Consider the following 23,201-nt stretch of genomic DNA (forward strand, 5'->3'; position numbering starts at 1 on the left):
AACAACTGTCCACTGTGACTATAACCAGATTTTGCAACTCCCATTGCTGTGCATATCAAACTTTTGCATGCCTATATTACTGTCGGGATATTATATTAGGGGCTTAAAATGAACCTTTTCTAGAAATATTGCAGCCTAAAAATGGTTGAAAAACTTATGCAACTAAACCAACTAACTCCAGCCCAAAACAGGTTTACCATCGCTACAAGACAACTCATAAACAAGGTGCATCTCGTAGAAAAGAAACTCAAAAATGTGCAAGTCTTCCGTTTTTCACCTTTCCCTTGGACCACCAATATTATTAGTCTCCCGAAATTGACATACATTTTACCAATATTTTGGGTATAATATTTGTATGATTTGAAAGGGTAGGTGCAGCATAAAAGTAGGAAAAAGAGATAAACTCCTCACGAAGAAAAGAAATTTCCAACTTTATAGGAAGTGTTTTTTTGGTTTCATGCAACTCTATTACCCATGCAAAGACCCTTCCTTTCTACCTTTTGAGAAATCCTTCTACCCTTCTCCAATAGGTACTCTCACTCTGAAAAACAATAACAAATGGATGATATTAGGAATAGCATATGGCAACGTTGCTTCAAAATTACATATTCTTTTAATCGATTAATTGATCTCCAGCTGCATTGCATTTTCTGTTCTTTAACTTTAACTTCAACATGCATGCTCACTTATTTATTTTATTTTTTTTTTTTTTTTTAATTCTAGCTGATCAACGTAAATGCTATAACTCGTTGTTAGGGATTTTACGAGGGCGATCATTTGGAGGAGTGGTGGGATTTGTCCAACCTCTTTTAAGGTCAACATCGGCGGGAAGTTTCTGTTATGGCTTCTGCCCCACCGCCAGATTCTCCAGCTTCTCCACCACCTCCTCCCACGTCTACAGATTCACCACCTCCATCATCTCCTCCACCATCTTCACCCCCTCCATCCTCAGCACCCCCTCCGAATTCATCATCACCGCCCCCACCAAATAATGTCTCTCCACCACCACCGAACAATGCCTCCCCACCACCCCCAAGCGGCTCAAATTCTTCACCATCACCGCCAAATAATAACTCCAATGCTTCACCTCCACCACCTTCCTCTTCAAGCAATAATAATTCCTCACCTCCTCCGCCATCAAAAAATGACAATGGCGATGATAACAACAGACCACCACCTCCACCTCATTCATCATCCACTTCCCGTCACTCACCACCACCTCCACGATCAGTATCGCCTGGATCAAGAGATAGATCCTCAAATGAAGGTGGATCAAGTAGTGAAATTAACTTTGTCCCCGTTGTAGTTGGAGTTGTGGTTGGGGTGGCAGTATTGGTACTTCTTGGCTTGATTGCATGCATGTGTGCAAGCAAAAAGAAAAAGAAGAGAATAGAATATGATTACTACGCAGACCAAACTCCTGGAGGCAATGGTACGTATATACACTCGTGATAATTTGACATTGCTTTGTGCTGTACATATGTTTTTAAATTTTTCCATTCCTTTTATTTTTAATTATTTTCTATAATTGGTTTTTTGTTAATTTAATATTCCAGTAAATTATATCTTATTAAAAATAGAAAAATTTAAATTTAAATTTTCAAAAAGGTAGGTCCCCCAGCAGCGCAAGCAGAGGAAATGATAAAATGTTGATCCAATTAATTATCTTGTATTTATATTTCAATTTAACTAACAAACTAAAATGCATAAATAATCAATGGTATCGACCCAGTAAATGACAATATTTGTGATGCACAATTTGTATTTTGATCACATCATGTCAATATTCCTTTTTAAGTTCTTAATTATAAGTTTATAATGAGTTAATGTCGATTTGCAACCCCACAGCTGGAAATTATTTCAATTCTTCAACTCAACCTGTTAATAATTGGCAAGCCGGGAGCCAAAAGGGTACTAATCTACCTCCACCTCCGGGTGTCTATGGAGGATGGCCATCACCGCCACCGCCACCGGGTCCACAAACACCACTACCTCTCGGTGCAATGACCAGTAGTGATCTGAGCTCTAATTTCTCTGGACCATATGGACCACCTTTGCCTCCTCCACATCCTTCTGTTGCTCTTGGATTCACCCAAAGTAGCTTCAGCTATGACGAACTAGCAGCGGTAACTGGAAATTTCTCTCAGGCTAATCTATTAGGCCAAGGAGGGTTCGGATATGTGCATAAAGGGGTATTGCCTAATGGGAAAGAAATCGCAGTTAAAAGTCTTAAAGCTGGCAGCGGACAAGGAGATAGGGAATTTCAAGCTGAAGTTGAGATTATTAGCCGTGTTCACCATCGCCACCTTGTTTCCCTTGTTGGCTACTGTATTGCAGGAGGCAAAAGACTGCTTGTTTATGAGTTCTTACCCAATTCAACTCTTGAATTTCATCTTTACGGTATTCTCTGAAAGCCCATTTGATTGTGGTTATTGTTAGGCCTTTTCATTTACAGCAGATGTTGCTAATGTTATATTCATAATGGATTTTTCAGGTAAGGGTCGCCCAACCATGGATTGGCCTACTAGGTTGAAAATTGCCTTGGGATCAGCCAGAGGACTTGCCTACTTACATGAAGACTGTAAGTCATCAATTCTGATCTATTCTTTTATCTATGTACCTACCATTTTATACAGTTGCGTAATGTTATTGATGCATGTTTGCAGGCCATCCGCGCATTATCCATCGAGACATTAAAGCTGCAAATATTTTACTTGATTACAATTTTGAAGCTAAGGTAAGCTTACCACTGGTTATGCTTGATCATTGATCTGCTTAAAACCTTTGGGATTGTTCAGATTTAATCATTTTAGATAATGATTAGATGATCATATGTTAAATTACAATCAGGTGGCGGATTTTGGATTGGCTAAGCTGTCTAATGACAATAACACTCATGTGTCAACTCGTGTCATGGGAACTTTTGGGTGAGAATCTTTCTGTAATACCGTTCCATTTTAAGTCTCATAATTACATTCATTTTAATTTACTTTAGTTTCATTATTAGTAAACGTAATTTTGATGAGGAAGATTTTGATTTATGCGATTTCCACTGCAGGTACTTGGCTCCCGAGTATGCATCAAGTGGCAAGCTTACTGATAAATCTGATGTTTTCTCCTTTGGTGTCATGTTATTAGAACTGATAACAGGACGCCGCCCTGTTGATCTCACTTCTGATATGGATGAGAGCTTAGTGGACTGGGTGAGGATCTTATTGATGATACAATCTTCTCTTTTGATTGTAATCAAACCTCTGCAATTTATAGATATTCATGAACTTATAAACTTAACTGGTTTAGCAACTGTATTAGCTCTATGATCCAGTATCTTATAGTAGCGCTTTTCCTTTTAAAAATCTCGAATGCTAAAGTTATAATTTTTTTTTGCTTGCATCAATAGGCTAGACCAATTTGTGCCAGCGCTCTGGAGAATGGAGACTTTTCTGAATTAGCAGATCCACGGTTGGAGGGCAACTATGATCCTGCCGAGATGGCACGAATGGTGGCCTGTGCTGGTGCAGCTGTTAGACATTCAGCAAGGAGACGGGCAAAAATGAGCCAAGTAAGATTAAGCCCTTTACTCGATTACCAAATTCTTAATTTGATTCATGGTTAATTAGCTGTTCCTTCAATAACATCACATAACTTTAGCATAGCAAGCCAGCAATAGTACTTTCAAGTTTACAACATTTTGAAAGGAATAATATGCTAAAAACTTGGGCATCCATATGAACAGATTGTTCGAGCACTAGAAGGCGATGTCTCGCTGGAACACTTGAACGAAGGAGTAAAACCCGGACAAAGTACAGTATTCAGCTCTACTTCTGGCAGTTCTGATAATGACACTACATCTTATAGCGCAGATATGAGGAAGTTCAGGAAGGTGGTAATGGACAATAGCCAAGAATATGAAAGTAGTGAATATGGTCACACGAGTGAGTATGGGCTTAATCCTTCCTCTTCAAGCAGTGAAGCAACCACCAAGAGTGGAATGGCAAGCATAAGGCACAGTCCTTGAGAGTAGAATTGACATATTTTATAACAGAGGTCATTTATATTTGGGATTTGGGTGAGACTAGACGATTTCAACAACAGGGACATTATTAGGATGCAAGTATCCTCGTAGCAAGTGCTGAGAGTAAAAATTCGTTTATTTTATCAATGAGTTTGTTGTTGTTTAGGGTGTAACAATGAAATCTTTGAAATTTATTGGATGGTGTTTGAAGGCACATTAAAGTGAAATATTACATTTTCTTATTCTTTCTTTATTGTCAAAATGTTTTAAAATTTCTATTGATGGAGTTCTTCTGAATTTTTTTTTTTATTTGAGTAAACTTATGATTGATGTTTATATCAAGATTTAGCATATAGATTTTCTTTTGATCAAATAACATTCATTTCAATCTCTAATATTTAATCATATATAATGGATTTATTATGATTTTATTTTTTTTATTGAATGGAGTCCTACGAGTTGCGGATTATACAAATAGGAGATAGTCATTTTTTACATTCACCGCAAAAGTGAAATTTCACTTAAAATTCATTTAGTGTAGGTGAGGACTTGAACTTAAAACATTTACTTCCAATAGCAAATACTTTTATCATTTGAATTAGATCGTAAGTATACTATAATTCTATTTTTAAAATTATTCTCACTTTTATTATAATACGACATTTATATTATATCCTTAAAGAAATTTAGATATTTCCTATATATAACTGTTAAATTTAAATAAAAAGGACACTTATTATTATGATAATTATTATTATTGTTTAGAAGTATCACATATTTCAAATTCTATTATGGACCATATATATTAAAGTCTAAAAGATAATTTTTCAAAAAAAAGTCTAGAATTTAAATATTATACTTTACATTCATAACGACTAAGCCAAAGTATGATTACGAGTGCAAATTGCAAAGTAATTAGACAAGGTAACCTGGAGAAATAAAAAGAAAAAATAACAAAAATACTCATTTTTTTTATCAAAATTATGATGTGGATTTTATTATTATTTTACTACACTAAAATATAACAATACAGTTTTTTAATTTTTAAATTATAGTTTTAGTTTTTTAGTAAAACAACCAAGAAATAACTGAAGAATAACAAAAAAAACTAAAAGAACAACCACACCATATTTGTAAAAAAGATTTAAAAAATCACATACAGTAAAAATAATATTATTTTATTAAAATATTTTAGAAAAGTTTTCAAATAAAAAATAAATACATAAACCTCCAGTGGTGGAATTTAAATCTGAAATCTTTAAAATATTAGAGCTCAATTGTTGTTAGTTTAAATCTTAGTACTATATCAAAGCATTATTGAAATACCTTATAACTTACAATATCAATTTAGTATCAATTATAAACATATACATCACAGATACAATTAATAATATTTTACTCTAATAACGAATAGATAATGATTTTATACATTTTTTTAAATAAAAGAACAAAACATTATAAACATAATTTAATTTTTACTCTTGTTTTAAAAATATTTTGATTTTATTATTTGTAATAATTTACCACACACTATAATAATATACATACACTGAATTGCGACATACATATTGTTGTTATGATGTTAATTGCAATACGTTTCCCTTCATGCAATGGATTGGATTATGAACTTTAAAATCAAATTAGAAAGAGCTAAATCTCAAAATTTATAAATTATTAATCGTTTATTCACGTATTGCACAATTGTTATTATTATTTTGATTATAGAATTAAATTGATAGATATAATTAAATAAAATTATATTTATAAAATTTTAAATAGCAAACTAACTATTTTTTAGTATTTTTATTTTTTAAAAGTTCTAAAATTTTATTAATATAATAATATGAAAAATTATTTTGAAAATTATTTAGTAATTAATCTTAATATTATATAAATTAACATATCAATATAATTAATATTATTATTTTTTAGAACTAAAAATTTATTATATGATTAAAATTTAATTTATAACTAAATATAATATTTTAGATTTTACAATTATTATTTAATTATAAAACTAATTTATTAGTTCATATAATATTAAAATATAATTAATATGATATCTCACAGGATAAAATTAGTATCATTATCTTATTAAGAAACTATTTATTAGTTAATATAATATTAGAATATAATTAATGTGCTATTTTTTAGGATTAGAGTCACTGTTTAATTAGATTATAACTTATGAATCAATAAATTAGTAGAAAAAGAAACTATAAAATGTAAAAAATAAGCTTGAATATTATGTTTTAAAAGTAAGTACATATGTCAAAACAAAAAATTTAATTGTAAAAAATTAAGCATATGTGTCAAAAAGATCTTAGGTCTCATAAATTATTATCGAACTAGTCGTTTACCCGTACATTGTAATGTCATTATTATTATTTCGATTATAAAATCAAGTTTATAAATACAATTTAATAAAAAAATTTATATTTAATATTTAATTTATAATATTTAAAAAATAATAGCAAACTAGCTATTTCTAATGTCATTAATCTTTTCAAAATTTTATTAATGTAACAATATAAAAATTATTTTTAAAATATTTAGTTATTAATTGTAATATTATATAAATACTATTAATATAATTAATATTACTATTATAATAATTAAAGATTAATTTATTAGTGAACATAATATTTAAAAGTATATTTTTATTATCTAATTATAAAATAAATTTATTAATTAATATAATATTAAAATATAATTAATATGCCATTTTTAAAATAATCAATTATCTAATTAGAAAAATAATAATAATTTAATTAAAAAATTAAATTATAATTAATATGTTCTTTTTTAGGATTTGAATGATTTCTTAATTAGAAATGTAACTTATTAATTATTAAATTAATAGAAAAACTATAAAATTATACATAAGCTTAAGTCTCATGTGTCAAAAATTAAGCACATATATCAAAAAAAATTTAAATTTGATAAATTTATATATATATATGCTAGTTGTTTACCCATATGTTGAACAACCGTTATTATTATTCTGATTATAAAATCAAAATTATAGATACAATTTAATAATTTTTAATATTTAATATTAATTTATAATATTTTAAAAAATAACAATAAACTAACTGTTTTTAAATATTTTAATTCTTTTTAAATTCTAGTACAATAATTTAAAATTATTCTTAAAATGTTTATTTATTAATTCTAATATTATATAAAGTAATACTATTAATATAATTGGTATTACTATTTTTTAAAATTAAAAATTATTATAATAACTAAAAATTAATTTATTAGTGAATATAATATTTAAATTTATTATTATTGTTTATAATTAAAATTATTATTTAATTGAAAAATATATGTATTAGATAATATAATATTAAAATATAACTAAATGCTATTTCTTAAAATAATTATTATTTATTAAAAAATTAATCACTATTTAATTAGAAGAACAATTATAATATAATTAAAGAATCAATTTATTATTAATATATTATTTTTTAGGATTAGAATAAGTGTTTAGTTAGAAATGTAACTTATTAATTAATAAATTAATAAAATCACATATAGACTTTAATCCATATGTCAAAATAAGTACAAATGTTAAGACGACAATCTTATCTTATGTGTCAAAAATTAAGCATATTAAATTTAAAAAATTAATACATATAAATAATAAAACTAATTTATTAGTTATTATAGTATTAAAATATAATTAATATATTATTTATTATAATAAAACTAGTATTATTAGAAAACTATTTATTAATTAATATAATATTAAAATATAATTAATGTGTTATTTTTAGAATTAAAATTTAATTATAATATAATTTATAAATCAATAAATTAATAAAAAATTATATAAAATCATTCATAAATTTAAATTCTACTTATCAAAAGTAATTACATGTATCCAAATAAGAAATTTATATGTCAAAAATAAATATACATATAAAAATTAAATTTAAAAAATTAATATATATATATATATATATATATATATATATATATATATATATATATATCAGTTGTAGCATAAATATTCGGAATAAATTGCAAGTTATATATAATATTTTCATTTTACTAAAAAATTGAGGCAAAATGATTGTGAACGTGGCGTTGAGTGATTAGTTGGAGTCAGTTAAAACCTTACTATCATAGTTAGCAAATTTTAACAATTTTTATTTCATTTTATGCGTCAAATAAATACATGGAGAAAATAACACATCTTTCTCGTCTTCGAAATTTTACTAATGCGTTTATATTGATATAGAGAGAAAACACACAGACACACGCAGAGAGAAAGAGAGTTTATAAATACGAATTGCAGATCTTGAGAGAGAAGCTTAATTAGTGTTTAGCGATGGCTCAGCCTCTCATAAAGAAAGATGACGACCGCGATGATGAAGGTATTTATGGATTGGATCTCACTCTGTTCCCGCTTTGATTTCATTTCCTAATTTTTCAGCATTAGATCAGTTTGTTAGCTTATAGATCTGTTCTATTTATCTAATTTTAACACTTCTGCTTATGTGGAGTGTGATTTTAGGTCAAATTGTTGAGAGCACGTATACTTTTTAGTTGATCTGATCTCGGTTCTTATTATGATACAAATGTGAAACTTCGCCGTTGCGGTTTCAAATCCCTAAGTTTTCAATGTGGATTGCTCATAATGTCTAAATCTAATTTAATAAGTTGATCTAATGTAATTTTTGCTTTGGTGCCGTTAATTTTGCTGTTAATTGTGGTTTTTAGCCAGTAACATTTTCGATTCTGGTTAGTTATTATTTAAAACATTTGGTGGCTGATTTGATGGGAATTGTTTGGTGATATAGATCTCGTCTATTCTTTAATGATTAACTGCAATTTTAAGGTGTCTTTGTCAATTAAAACATGTTGGGAAAAAAATGATGACGTGCATTTTAACTGTGAAATGTTTGCTTTTGACAGCGGATTACTCTCCATTTTTGGGGATTGAGAAGGGTGCTGTTCTGCAAGAAGCTAGGGTTTTTAATGACCCCCAGCTTGACTCAAGAAAATGCTCTCAGGTTTTTGCTTTATGCTACTATCCTCATTCTCCATTTCCGATGTAGTTAGAATTCAGGACATGTTTGTTCATGGATTTTGGTTTTAAATTTCTTGCAGGTCATCACAAAGATTCTTTATCTTCTGAATCAAGGAGACTCCTTATCAAAGGTCAAGTTTTTCTGCTCGAGAGCTTATATCTTAATTATCTCATGAAAAATTAAATGCAATCACATTTGTTAATTGTAATTTACATCATAACTGTGTTACAGAACTCAAAAACCTTGTCTGAATATCTCCTTTTGCATTATTCTTATAGATTGAAGCCACAGAAGTTTTCTTTTCTGTGACAAAGCTTTTTCAGTCGAGAGATTTAGCTTTGAGGAGAATGGTTTATTTGATTATAAAGGAATTATCGCCATCAGCAGATGAGGTAATACCCTATACTTCCATTAGCATTTTCTACTTGTTGTTTTATTAGAATTTATTGCTTGTAATAGATAGTGACTGACTATATTCTTTTCCACCAAAGGTTATAATTGTGACAAGCTCCCTTATGAAGGACATGAATAGCAAGACTGACATGTACCGTGCAAATGCTATTCGCGTGCTCTGTCGGATAACAGATGGAACCCTGCTTACCCAAATTGAGCGATACTTGAAACAAGCAATTGTTGACAAGAATCCAGTGGTTGCTAGTGCAGCCTTGGTTAGTGGGATCCATTTACTCCAGGTACTTTTGAATTACTTCAGTGGTAAGTTTTATTGATAATCTGTCTAATTTCTTTCTAGGATGGCCTAATACTTTTTAATATTTGGCAGACAAATCCTGAGATAGTGAAAAGATGGAGTAATGAGGTTCAGGAAGCTGTGCAATCAAGAGCTGCCCTTGTACAGTTCCATGCACTTGCTTTGCTTCATCAGGTATGCTGAATATTTAGTTCAAGTTTAAATTTTGATATTAACAACTTCACTGCCAATTCAGCAGTGTTAATGTTCTTCCTTTTCTTTTTCTTTTCGTTAATAATTAACCATAAATACCATCACCTGAAGGCCTTCTTGGTATTTTTACTTGTTACTTGCCATCTTCTTACTCTATCATAGTTGTACAGTGTTTATGTTTCCTGTTCTATTTCTTGCGCTAAATATGAGCACCAAGTACCAACTAGTTTGTCTTCATACCTTTTTACTTTCTTTGGTTGTGTAATATACTTGTTCAAGAATGATCTTTGTTTATTGTTTTAAGTTTCTTCAAATTTATGTCAGTATATTAGTCCTTGCTTTCTGTAGTTCTTTGTATACCAAGTAGAAAAAATATTATCAACAGTGCAAATTATGACTATTTTGCTGCAAGAATGGTTTGATTGATGTGGCATTTTGAACTTCTGGGAGAACGCTAGTCAGAGTTTCTTCTGTTTTCATCATGAAATTAGAAGACAATGGTTTGAATGCTACCAAGAGCTAGGGCAGAAGAGCTATAAAGCTTGTATGTGGAAGTAGATGGATTCATATTTGAATGATGCTTGTGCTTTGTAAACTTGCAGATACGACAGAATGATCGACTAGCTGTCAGCAAGTTAGTTACCAGCTTGACTAGGGGAACTGTTCGCTCGCCACTGGCCCAATGTCTCTTAATACGTTATACAAGTCAGGTAATTGCATTCTGTTTAAACATATGTTTGTGATACTTGTACTCTTGCAGCTATTGTTATGGAAATTGTTTATATGTGCAGGTTATTCGTGAGTCAGCTACTAATACGCAAACAGGGGATCGCCCTTTCTATGATTTTCTTGAGGGTTGTCTGCGCCACAAGGCAGAGATGGTGATATTTGAGGCTGCCAGGGCTATTACAGAGCTGAATGGTGTAACAAGCCGAGAATTGACTCCAGCCATTACTGTTCTCCAACTCTTTTTGAGTTCTTCCAAACCTGTACTGAGATTTGCAGCTGTTCGCACTTTGAACAAGGTATACTGGTTTTTCATCAAGTTAATGAAGGCTGTACTTTGCAATATTTGTGTCCCATTGTTATGAATCATGTACTGAGTTGCTGAAAGTTTCATTTATTTCCAGGTGGCAATGACTCATCCAATGGCTGTCACTAATTGCAACATTGATATGGAAAGTTTAATTTCTGATCAGAACAGAAGCATTGCTACGCTTGCAATCACCACACTGCTTAAGACAGGAAATGAATCAAGTGTGGATCGCCTAATGAAGCAGATAACAAATTTCATGTCAGATATTGCTGATGAATTCAAAATTGTTGTGGTGGAAGCCATAAGGTCACTCTGTTTGAAGTTTCCGCTGAAGTACAGATCATTGTAAGTTATGTTTGCCCTGCGTTTGTTATGCTTAAAATTGTTAGCAACTCAAGTTAAATGTTCTTTTAACCTTGTTATTTCAGAATGAACTTCTTAAGCAACATCCTAAGGGAAGAAGGTGGCTTTGACTATAAAAAGGCAATTGTAGATTCCATAGTAATCCTCATCAGAGATATCCCTGATGCAAAGGAAAGCGGGTTGCTTCATTTGTGTGAGTTTATTGAAGATTGTGAATTTACATACCTCTCAACACAGGTGATATCTTAATCCATTAACAACGATTTTATTCTGTGGTGTTTTCTTGTGTTCTTTAATTTATCCGATGTCTTTGCTTGTTGTTAGATTCTCCATTTTCTGGGGATTGAAGGGCCAAAGACCTCAGACCCCAGCAAATATATACGCTACATTTACAATCGTGTGCATCTTGAGAATGCAACTGTTCGGGCCGCTGCTGTGAGTACATTAGCAAAGTTTGGTGCCCTTGTTGATGCGTTAAAGGTAGTTATTGGCATTTGGGACAGCATGTGTTATCTTGCTAAACTACTATAGGTGGATTATTGGTTACTGACTCTTGGTTAATTTTCTTCTGCATTCTATTCCAGCCTCGCATTTTTGTTCTTCTGAGACGCTGTCTCTTTGACAGTGATGACGAGGTGAATTTCTATACTAATGGAAATTCTTGAAATTTTACTTGGTTGACGTATTCTGTGTACATTTTTCTGAGCACATGCGAGTTCCTCTTCCTCTCTCTGCATCTGCCATTATTTATTTTTCTCTCAATACCTTTCTTTTATAGATTTGTTAGGTCATATAATTTATTTCTTCATTGTTGCCACAAGATTGTTTTAATTTGTTAAATGAACATTTCTGTTATTAAGATTGTTCTCAGTGGTTATCTGTGCTGACTTGTTTGGCAGGTTCGTGATAGGGCAACACTGTATCTGAACACACTTGGTGGTGATGGTGAAATTGTTGAAACTGATAAAAACGTGCAAGATTTTCTCTTTGGTCCATTGGATATTCCATTAGTTAACCTGGAGACAAGTTTGAAAAAATATGTAAGTCTTTTGTCAGATGTACTATGTCCAGAGCTGCAATAGCTATATGCATAATGTGATTATTTAGCTCATTTCCAAAATTACAAATTTTCCATAAAACTATTACTCTTATTTAGTCTTTTAGAAATTTAGGGGATAACATCCAATGATGAGCTCCAATAGACTACCTCTTCCACTTCTAAGGGGCCATGTTTTTTAGCATGGCTACTAAATCTTCATCAACAGCCTGAAAGAAACATTGAAAGATGTCATAAAATTAATTATTGAGAATCCAGTAGATGATATTGAAGTATAGCTAATTAATAGAATATTATTCTTGGCAATATTGAGTCATCTTTTGCATTTATTATTCATACAGGAGCCATCAGAAGAGCCTTTTGATTTTAATTCTGTACCAAGGGAAGTTAAGTCTCAGCCACTTGCAGAGAAGAAAGCCCCAGGGAAGAAGCCAACTGGTCTTGGTGCTCCTCCAACTGGTCCTCCATCTACCGTTGATGCATATGAAAGGCTTCTTTCCTCTATCCCTGAGTTCTCAAACTTTGGGAAGCTTTTCAAGGTCTTTCTTTTGCATTTAAGTTTGTTAGTGCATGTTTTCTATAAACGAATTATGTGGACTCACTAACATGATGTTTCTTTATTTTTTGTTTACAGTCCTCAGCACCTGTGGAGCTTACAGAAGCAGAGACAGAATATGCTGTTAATGTTGTTAAGCATATTTTCGATGGACATGTCGTGTTCCAATACAATTGCACCAATACAGTACCGGAACAATTACTGGAAAATGTAATGATTCAAGACAGCAGTTACTTCAATTTTCGTTCACATGCCTATGTGGTAGGGCTGTGTTTATGACTTATTCATCTATTGTCAGGTTACTGTTGTTGTGGATGCTTCAGAAGCAGAGGATTTTGCAGAGGTAGCGTCCAAGCCCTTAAGATCTCTTCCTTATGATTCACCTGGACAGACTTTCGTGGCATTTGAGAAGCTAGAGGGAGTGCCAGCAGTAGGAAAGTTTTCAAATATGTTGAGATTTATTGTAAAGGAGGTATGTTTAATCAGATTCTTCCTCCATTGATGTGCGTCCTTTTCTTCTTTGAAGATTTGTGTGGACATTCTTGGAAATTAATTTGGAAAGTTGTGTTTGATCTGTAAAACTGGCTTTAACCGCCTTTGTTCTCCATTTTTTGAAGTGGACTTTTACCTGTAGGCTTATTTGTTTTAAGATAGTCCAACAAGAACTTTGTAAGGAGCTGTTACCTGTACCAACACATAAATTATATTATGGGCTCTCATTTCTTTGGGTTATGCACTCCAGGTTGATCAAACTACTGGTGAAGCAGAGGAAGATGGCGTGGAGGATGAATACCAGCTTGAGGACCTTGAGGTTGTCGCGGCAGATTATATGATGAAAGTTGGCGTTTCCAATTTCAGAAATGCATGGGAAAGCATGGGGCCTGATTGCGAGCGCGTGGATGAATATGGCCTTGGCGCAAGAGAGAGCTTGGCTGAAGCTGTTAGTGCTGTCATCAACCTGCTTGGCATGCAGCCCTGTGAGGTTAGTTTGCTTTTTTTAATTGCAAAATAATCAGTTAACTGCTGCAGAATGCTTAGAATGACCAAAGTCACTTTGCTTGCTGCCTATCAAGAATTGGGACCTTGATAATAGAGAGCTGAAAGCTGTGATGTCATTCAACTATTTCTGTGACTAACTTTTATCAGCACTGAATGATGCAAGCTATGCAATCTCAATTTTCTGTCATGCTGTTGTTTGTGGTGCTATGATTATTTTTCCCTTTCTCTAGTTGTACTTTGTTCCGCAAGATGTGAGCACAAAATTTTCTCATCTTAGACATGCTTTTTTGTGCTCTCTCTTCTGATTGCTAATGGCCTTGTATTTGTTCTATATTTTCTGGGATGTCCAGGGCACGGAGGTTGTCCCCAGCAATTCAAGGTCACACACCTGCGTGCTATCTGGAGTTTTTATTGGCAATGTGAAGGTACTTGTACAGTTGCAATTTGGAATAGATGGTCCTAAGGAGGTAGCAATGAAATTGGCTGTTAGATCCGAGGATGAATCTGTGAGCGATGCCATTCATGAGATTGTAGCAAGCGGCTAATTTGTCAGAGTCCAGTGTGATAGTTGCATTCTTCTTATACTTCGGCCTTTTATTTCTGTTAAATGAATGAGATCAGAGGCAGATAGCTGCAAGCAGATAATTATTGTTGTAGAAAGAGGCAGATAGGTGCCTTGGGACTGGGAGCTGGGTTTTGCTAGTGTGAAATGATATTTGCATTTATTTCAGAGCTTCTCTCAGGCAAATAATACTGTGTATCATGAAAATCAACGTCTAAAGGAGGATTTCAATTGTTTTTGTTCTTGAATTCTTATATGGGATTTTAAGTATAGGTTCCATCAAGCTTGTTTGATATACTTTTTGACTTTTTTGAGATCCAAGTATCGGATATGAATTTTTGTAAGGCATTTATCCTCTTTTTTCTTTTTTGGCGCTGTGAATTGATAATGTTATTTGGTAAATTACATCGTTCTTCCGGAGTTAATTGCCTTGTGAATAGAATATGCACATGTTTCAATTTATAAATTCTGGCAAAGCTATAGAATATGTACCAGAATCACCATATTAAGCAAGTCAGTTTAAGTATGCTTTTCTTTCTAAATTCACGATTTTCAGTATTAGCAATTGAACTTTAAAATTTAGCATGTGTAATTATAAAATATATTTCAAGTGTAGCTCTTAAGAATAATTCACCAAACGTTTTAACTTGATAATAGATGGCTTACAGGGTATTACTATATTGTGGAAGCGTTGGGCAATAGACGCATTATACCATTGGAGAAAGCTAAGGTCAAAATCAATTTATCTCCTCTTCACTTTCTTTCTCACATTCACTCGCAACCGCATCGGCTATTGTTCCACTTAGTTACCCCTCTGCTTAATTAAAGCTCTTCAAAGTTTTTCATTATGAATACTTAGATTCTTGCTGTTCCAGTTTCTTCTTTCTTTTTTCTTCCTGGGTAGCTTCCAATCCTACAAGGTCTAGTGAAAATCACGAAAAAATAGGGGGCCATCTTTTTTAAATAGCATATTTAAGAAGAAAATACAATTTTAACTTGCAAATCCCCTATTATATTGCTAATAGAGCCATAATTGTGAATTTTCAATTTTTCAGTCCAGAAGAAAAAAATATTGAATAGACTCCTCATCAGCAAAGCCTTAAACCCTCAGTAATTTCGAGAACATAAAATAAATCGAAATACAGTATTCTGTCTATCAATATAAAAAGTTAATTTTAGAAAGAGAATTACTCTAGTTATTTCAAATTCTGGAAGCGGAAGAACTGAACTATAACATATTAAGCGAAATAACATCTATTGGGTTCGATTCAATAATTCTTCAGGCTTCTTTTATATTTTTTCCCTTTTGAAAATTGATCTCCCTGGTTTTATTTTACTGAATAGGTTTTCTTTTGAAAAACGAGGTCCTTAGAAACCCAGTTTTACTGTTAAAAATATATAGGGTAGAGCACAATCCATGGAAGGTAAATAAATGGCCTCTCGCACGGTCAACATTTTCCCTCTTCTTCCTTTAAAGCTCAGTTTTCACATTAAGGATTACTAGAAGCAATAGTATCATGGTTTCTTCACATCAACTAACTGAGAATACATTTGAATCCACCAAGGAAGCAAGCGTAAGGCAATCCTTATAGCAGGAACCCATGAGCCTTTAGATGACTGCAGATGGACACTCATTTTCTTCTCAAATCACCTTCCTATGACCTCCAAAAGCCCAAATCTGAGAGAGAGAGAGAGAGAGAGTACAAAGAAGCAAATATCAGATTCATCTGTCTGAATGTTCATAGCCAATCCTTAAAGACAAGACTAAATGACAAATAACAGCAACACTAGCTAATGTGAGATTAGTACCATCCTACTGGCTAGCAACTTTCAAGATGAGTTGACAACCAGCAATAAGACAAACCATATGTTTGTTTAATTCTACATTAAAGCAGAACATTGAAAAGGTTTCACTGACCACATGAGGACTACTGCCTAATGCATACTTATCGATGAAAATTTGAGATGTTTGGATCTTGACATATGAATCTTCTTCCTTTCCTTGAATAGATGCTTTTGATGAATGACATATTATATTTATGAAAGGCCTCACATGCTTTCAGGGTCACAAGTTCCGTTAAGGTTTGGTGTTTAACTGTAGGCGTTTAGAACCGTAAGAATATTAGGAGTTCAATGGTCATCTCTATCAAGTAGCAGAGGACGGTAAGAGATAAACTCTTGAATTGACATCGTCAATTTTTTAATCTTCCACGGAAAATTTCACAAAATTTCTTGGGCTATAAAAATGTTACTCTTAGAAGACCATATACGGGAAAATCTAAATCTGAACAGGAGATGCAGAATTTATAGATGTAAAACTCTGTAAGAATGAGTTAATTAATCATCAAAGAGGGACTGCATATAGTTGAATCTGAACCATAGAAGAAAACTTAAATTCTTCACGTCTATCAACTCAGCTAGTAACATAATTAAATTGTGTTGATTAGATATGCCTCAGAAAAGTGAATTGCTTTCCAAAGGGCACTGCAAATTTTGTGTGGTGTCCCAACATAAAGAAAGGGGCCAGGGGCAATTTTATATTAAGAATGCAAATCTGTCCTATAAATCATTTGGCATCAATGAAAGATGAGGTAGTGAACTTGCAGATTAACCTTTAGGTTTGTATCATAACTTCCTGTACACAAGGCACTTCCATCTGCAGACAAGCCCAAACAGCTTATACGGCCCTCATGTGAATTCTGCAGAGATCCCAAGTCCAAAACAACCTGCAAGAAAAGAAGAAAGGTAATTCAAGCAAATGATTCCACTCCTGTGGCCAAATAAGATTAGCCACAACTCAAGCAATCATGCAGATGAACCAATGGGAAAGAATAGACAAAAAATGGAAGCTTAAGGTTCACCATCATTAGGACATGACAAAAGCAATGCATTTTACTCGAGACACTTCTTGCAATGCATTTTACGAGATAATCCGCACTCAAGTGGTGGGTAACTTAGCTATCCCTCAATGTTATTGCTTTTCAGATCTATTATCCATGACAATCTTACCATCTTATATGAAACACCGTTTCTAAGTTTCAGACAAATAACCTAAAACTTACATGGACAGGATACACACTTAAAAGGAAAACGGAAACCTTGTTAGATTTGTAGGAAAATCATGCCAAAGTAATTGAAAGAAAAAAGAAAAAGGAAATGTTACACTACATAAAGAGCCATCGATGACTAGAATCTAAAAACAGCACACCTTTATATAGGGCTCAGTCAATGCTATGCAAAATAGAAGCTAACTTGTGTAAAAATAACAAAATTCAATCCCTTGCAGAACAAGGAGAAATCACCATATCTTCGAAATCAGAAAGTATTTGCACACCTGTGCCAATAATGTATCCCAAACATAGCAATCGCCATTTGAATATCCAGCAAAGAGAAGTCTTCCTGATATGGAGAATGCAATGGAGGTCACATGAGGAACCTCATTGTCATTATGCTGCTGATAGTATACTTGTAACTGGTGCCCAGTCCTAATGTCAAACAACCTACAGGTTCCATCATCTGAGCCTGTTCCAAATCTATTGCCATCTGGAAAGAATTTAACAGCACTAACGTCTCCCTCGTGCCCATGAAAAGTGCGCACAGCTCGACTTGCAACACGAGTGTCCCACAGTCGGGCAGTTGAATCACACGAACCAGATACAAACATTCTCGAGTTTGATCCATTAATTGAAACACTGAAAGTATGCAATATCATAATATTTTAGAAGTAGCCCTGAAGAAATTTAAATATCATAAAAATTTCTGCTCGTCCGCATTTTTAACAAACCCTAAATCACTTCTCATTTTTGTTACTCGGGTTATTAAGGTATTATTCAATTCCTAATAGGTGTGAATTTATAGAATCCATCACATAGTTGGGAAAAGGAGCATAAATCAATAAGATGCCAGATTCTTGACATCAAAGGTAATAAGATTTTTGGCCCTGAACTTGCAAGTATTAAGTGAGTTATAGTTTGGGACATTAATTTTGTCATGGCTTTGACTTGGAACCCAAAGAGTGTTTTTTGTAAGATTACATTTCAATGAGTAAAGCTGAAGTTCGCTTAGGAATCAACCAACTTACCTGAGCACATCAGCTGTGTGTCCAGACTGAAATTCTCCTCCAAACACAGAAGTTCTAAGACCTGTAGTAATATCCCACAGAACACAAGTTTGATCACCGGAGCTTGTGATTAGGTGAGTGTCCTCATCTGGTACATACTGACATGCGGAAACGTAACCCTTATGCCCACTAAGCATCTTTGACACTGGCAGATTCCCATCCTTCTCGGTTGGTGAATTCAGGTTGAATATAGAGCAAACACTATCAAGACCACCACAAGCAACAGACTGACCAGTTGGAGAGAAAGCGCAAGTCATGACCCATGCACAAGGCAATTTTATAGCATGAGTTTTCTGGCTCGTAAGAGCATTCCACACTATCAACCGCCCATCTTGAGATGCACTGACAATTCGATTCTTTTCAGCAGTCCAATCCAAAGAATAAACCTACAAAATTTCCTAAAGATTAGGATTCTTTTTCGAAGTACTGAGCAATTACATCATCCCAGATGAGCTAGTCTTTTACTTGGTTGTTCGAAGTTTGCTAATAATGTATCAAAATCACCATCACACTGGTCTGAAAGAGTGTCAAAATTTCAGAGAGATTGATGTATACACTTTTTTTATCATTGCTGGAAATCTTAAGTTTGTTCCAACCACAGTGAGAACTTGTGTTTTGAGAATCATTTAAGACATAGATCTATCAAAAAAACCACATATGACATAAATATTACAGTACAAAGCATTCAGCTGGGCTATATATTAAAGGAGGCCCATTTTTTGTGAGCATATTCTTATCTGCAGATAAGCATATAAGCTGTGCAATCAGGGCCTCCATCAGATTTGGCATCTAAGAATTCTAGGCACACAATGTTTCCATATGTGACCTTAGCTGAAAGCCATAAAAGTGTCAGAGTGGGTGCAAGAAAGAGAGGGTGAGACAGAATATGGAGGGAATTAAGTAGAAAAAGAAAAAAAAGAATAAGCAAGAAAGTCTGCAAGACTATCAGTAATTCCTACCACAATTATAAAGAGATGGGATCTAATTTCAATCTATAACTAAACTGCAAAAGCTTCTGAGGCTTCCTGTCAGCAATAATGCCATTACATGAATCCAGTATATATGCAGCCAATTTTATGTGGACTTGGCAAGAAAGTAACAGTAATTGCTAAGCATGATGGGTAACCATATCAATCAAATAAGAAAGAGAGACATGGCAAATAAAGTTTGGATATTCTTTTGATCCCAAGGATAAAAACTGTGAAATGACTGGAAATAAAATAGGAAAAGCGCAATCTCTCATCCTAAAGCCTGTTAGATACAGGTCAAATGGTTATGATAAAACTGTGAATGTACACAGCCTAATATCATGACGATCATAGTTGGAGATTCAAATAATATCATGACGATCATAGTTGGAGATTCAAATATTACTGTAAATTCAGTGACACTTTAAAAGTGACCAAGACCCTACTAATTTAGGTGTAGCAAATTATGACAGGATAAAATCGTTGCAAGTCTATGACCAAATGTATCTCACTTGACAACCTGAATGTTACAATGGAATAATTAATATACCCTACTTAAGTTGCAATTTTTCAGTAAATTGGGTGATGATGGTCAAACCTGAAAAGCGTTGCATCAGTACAGTCATGAAACACAATTGGGAACTTAAAACCTGTTCTCTTTACATTAGATCTAGAATAGCCTAATAATCAGAGCAATAACTACATAAAGCATCTTATTTGATGGTATGATTACAGAGATAATTGTCCTAATATGTTCTATTGTAAAATTGTATCATTTCTCTAATCCAATAAGCATCAGCATCAATGAGACCACAAGTGAATGCATCATAAGTACACAATCACCAATGCCATTTTTGTATCTAAAACCCTAAAACACCTCTCTTAATTATCATCTAAGGCATCATAAATTCACAATCACCAATGGCATTTTTGTTTTTAAAACCCTAAAACATCTCTCTTAATTCTCATTTATTACATGATGTCATCTATACACTTTTTCTTCATTTCCTTAAAAGTAGAATTCTAGAGTTAGTGAGAAAAAAAAAAGTGACAGAATTACCTTGCCAGTATGTCCTTGAAGTGTCCGGCAGCAAACCAGATCGGTGGGACCGAAGCTCACCGGAGTCTTCCCCTGGGCTCTCGCGTATCCAGCAACTGCAACAAAACCTCAATCAGATCTATCATGTATCTTCGTTTCAAGATTATGAGCTAAAATTAAAAGAAATACATAAAAGTACCATCAGTGTCGAGCAAAAGGAGGCGCTTCTGCTTTAAGCGTTCTCTAAGAGTATTAACCGTCTCAGTCGCCGCTACGTGGCGCGCTTTTAGCTCCGCAACTGACATTTTGTTGTTTAAAGAAACCTAAAATTTTGAACTAAATAGTAAGTATCCCCATTAAATTATTTGTTGAAACCTCCGATTTTATTCTTGATCCCTAAGATCACGATGTTGTTACGAGGAAGTCAAAAGAAACAAGGTTAAGAGAGATTGGAACTCAGTTATTTCGAAGACAAAATACAGAAGAAACTGGTGTTCGTGGTTCTAACAGAGGTGCTACAGACATTAACGTTTTTTCTTTTCTTCTTTTCTTTTCTTCAGAGGTAACAGAGAGAGATGTAAAGGGTGAGAGACTGAATTGACTGAATCCGCCGGGCCCATTTATGCCCACGTGTCATTTTGGTTTTTCTTTCTTTTTCTTAATTTGTTTTTCCACTTCTGCTTCACACCGTGTCATGTTTTCCGACCCGCTATCTTTTTGAGGTGAGTGATCGAAGAACTCTGATGTATTGACAAATTTCTATTAATATAGTTGGTAGTAGCGAGTATAATTGGATACGGGCTTAATTTCTCCCTTTAATTTATAATTAAGAGTCAAATATACACTATTTATATTATTTCAACTAATAATTTTGTAAATTTATATTTAAAAATTAAATATATTTAGTTTAAATTTTTTTAAGAAATCATTCTTTATATTTGTCTTCAAATGTTGAATATATTTAATTTAAATTTTTAAATTTTAATAAATTAAAAAAATTAGAAATATTATTAATTTATCGATACAATTACTAGTAAAGCGTTATATAAGAGTGTATTTAAAAATTTGATAATTTAAATTTAATTAATTTTAAAATAATAAATATTAAATAAGTCAAATTTTAATTTTTTAAAAATTAAATAAGTCAAATATTATTTTTTTAATAAATAGAATTATAACTTATTATTTTTAGATCAATTAAATTTGAATTTTAAATTTTACCAAACACGTTCTTATATATAGCACATCATTAGATATTGTATCAGTAAATTAATAAAATAATATTAAATTAAATGTATTTGACTAATGATGTATCTAAATTAGTACTCGCAGATTCACGAACCGTTCCTATAGTAAGGATAAATTTACCACGATATCGATTTCTCAATGAACTGTAAGGCCACTTATTATAAAGAATAATTATCAATATAAAATAATAAAAGTAAATTTAAACACTCTAAATCAGTATTTTGAGTAAATAATTTTCATAAAATAAAGTAACTAAACAATAAATAAATATGCAATGTAAATGCTTATGATTTAAAATTATATGCTAAAGATAGTATTTAGTATAGCCATTTATTTAGTAATCTCGTTGTTTACTTTAAGTATAGATCTAATGAATGAGATTTTGACGTGCCTTTTCTTTTAGTCTCTCAAACTAATGTTGCAACTAAAGTTCTTTATACCTACATAGATTGAAGTAAAATTGGTGTCTCTATTACATTCAATCTAAATATGTTCATAATAATTATTATTGTTAAATTAATATGATAATTAACTATCAATAATAACTGAAAGTAATAAAGGTATAAAGGTAAAAAAATCATTTATTAAATAAATAAATAACAAAATTTATATAAAAGTAAATATGCTAAACGCTTATGAAAATTAGCTTAACATATTTAACCCAATGATCATTAATGATATTAAATAAAAAGACATAAAATAATAAAGTAAAAGCTCTCTGTAGATCCATAATTTTTTCAAATATGAAGATTATTGGTCCTCACTCTCCACTTTCTCTTCTTGAAAAGCTCCTTATATCTTAAAAAGAATAATAAAAACTAAATTAAAGTGTTTATGGAATAACTATAGAGAAAATAATGATGGACAGATGTAGAGAGAAAATACGAGAAACTCTCATCTTCCTCCATAATTAGATTTACAAATATATATAGAAGAGTCATCCCCTAAATAAGTTTTCTTAGAAATGTATATCCAATATAAGTTTATCTAAAAGATAAAACTTTAAGTATTTTTATCTTCACCAAATATTATCCTATAAATAACTCTTAATATAAATCCTAATATTTATATAAAATAATTAAAATATCCTATGGACTTTGTAATTTTTGGTCAGGCCTTGCAAGTAGCAGTCTATACGTCTTAATCTTGGGTCTTGACAGAAACATATCCAATTAAGTTATTTTTTTTAGTATTTAGCTCCATATTTTCCTCTCTTCGCTAATATTATCTGAAAATAGACAATTAAAATTAAATGGTGTAGAAACTCATATTTTTACTATATTATATATAGA

At 32.2% G+C, this 23,201-nt stretch overlaps 3 protein-coding genes across 3 annotated transcripts; 2 read left to right on the forward strand and 1 right to left on the reverse strand.

Moving 5' to 3' along the window:
• The first annotated feature begins 760 nt into the window (after window positions 1–760).
• LOC8271411 (putative proline-rich receptor-like protein kinase PERK6) lies at window positions 761–4,268 on the forward strand. Its single transcript, XM_015716692.3, has 8 exons — window positions 761–1,432; window positions 1,849–2,400; window positions 2,495–2,581; window positions 2,667–2,737; window positions 2,851–2,927; window positions 3,059–3,203; window positions 3,401–3,562; window positions 3,737–4,268. The coding sequence occupies exons 1-8, from the start codon at window positions 841–843 to the stop codon at window positions 4,016–4,018; spliced, it is 1,968 nt and encodes a 655-aa protein (XP_015572178.2). The 5' UTR covers window positions 761–840; the 3' UTR covers window positions 4,019–4,268.
• Window positions 4,269–8,200: 3,932 nt separating this feature from the next.
• LOC8271412 (coatomer subunit gamma-2) lies at window positions 8,201–14,882 on the forward strand. The gene is made up of 18 exons (XM_002509431.4): window positions 8,201–8,403; window positions 8,945–9,042; window positions 9,140–9,190; window positions 9,339–9,452; window positions 9,552–9,752; window positions 9,842–9,943; window positions 10,564–10,671; window positions 10,753–10,986; window positions 11,092–11,342; window positions 11,426–11,597; window positions 11,685–11,840; window positions 11,945–11,995; window positions 12,260–12,400; window positions 12,759–12,956; window positions 13,052–13,183; window positions 13,272–13,445; window positions 13,716–13,955; window positions 14,323–14,882. Exons 1-18 carry the CDS (start codon window positions 8,358–8,360, stop codon window positions 14,515–14,517), a joined length of 2,664 nt encoding a protein of 887 aa, XP_002509477.2. The 5' UTR covers window positions 8,201–8,357; the 3' UTR covers window positions 14,518–14,882.
• Window positions 14,883–15,959: 1,077 nt separating this feature from the next.
• LOC8271413 (guanine nucleotide-binding protein subunit beta-2) lies at window positions 15,960–21,345 on the reverse strand. Its single transcript, XM_002509432.4, has 6 exons — window positions 20,861–21,345; window positions 20,683–20,777; window positions 18,616–19,040; window positions 17,869–18,226; window positions 17,147–17,260; window positions 15,960–16,212 (listed from the first exon to the last, which is right to left on the reverse strand). The coding sequence occupies exons 1-6, from the start codon at window positions 20,964–20,966 to the stop codon at window positions 16,177–16,179; spliced, it is 1,134 nt and encodes a 377-aa protein (XP_002509478.1). The 5' UTR covers window positions 20,967–21,345; the 3' UTR covers window positions 15,960–16,176.
• Window positions 21,346–23,201: the final 1,856 nt, after the last annotated feature.

This window comes from Ricinus communis, chromosome 5 (assembly GCF_019578655.1).
Source record: "Ricinus communis isolate WT05 ecotype wild-type chromosome 5, ASM1957865v1, whole genome shotgun sequence".
Taxonomy (NCBI): domain Eukaryota; kingdom Viridiplantae; phylum Streptophyta; class Magnoliopsida; order Malpighiales; family Euphorbiaceae; genus Ricinus; species Ricinus communis.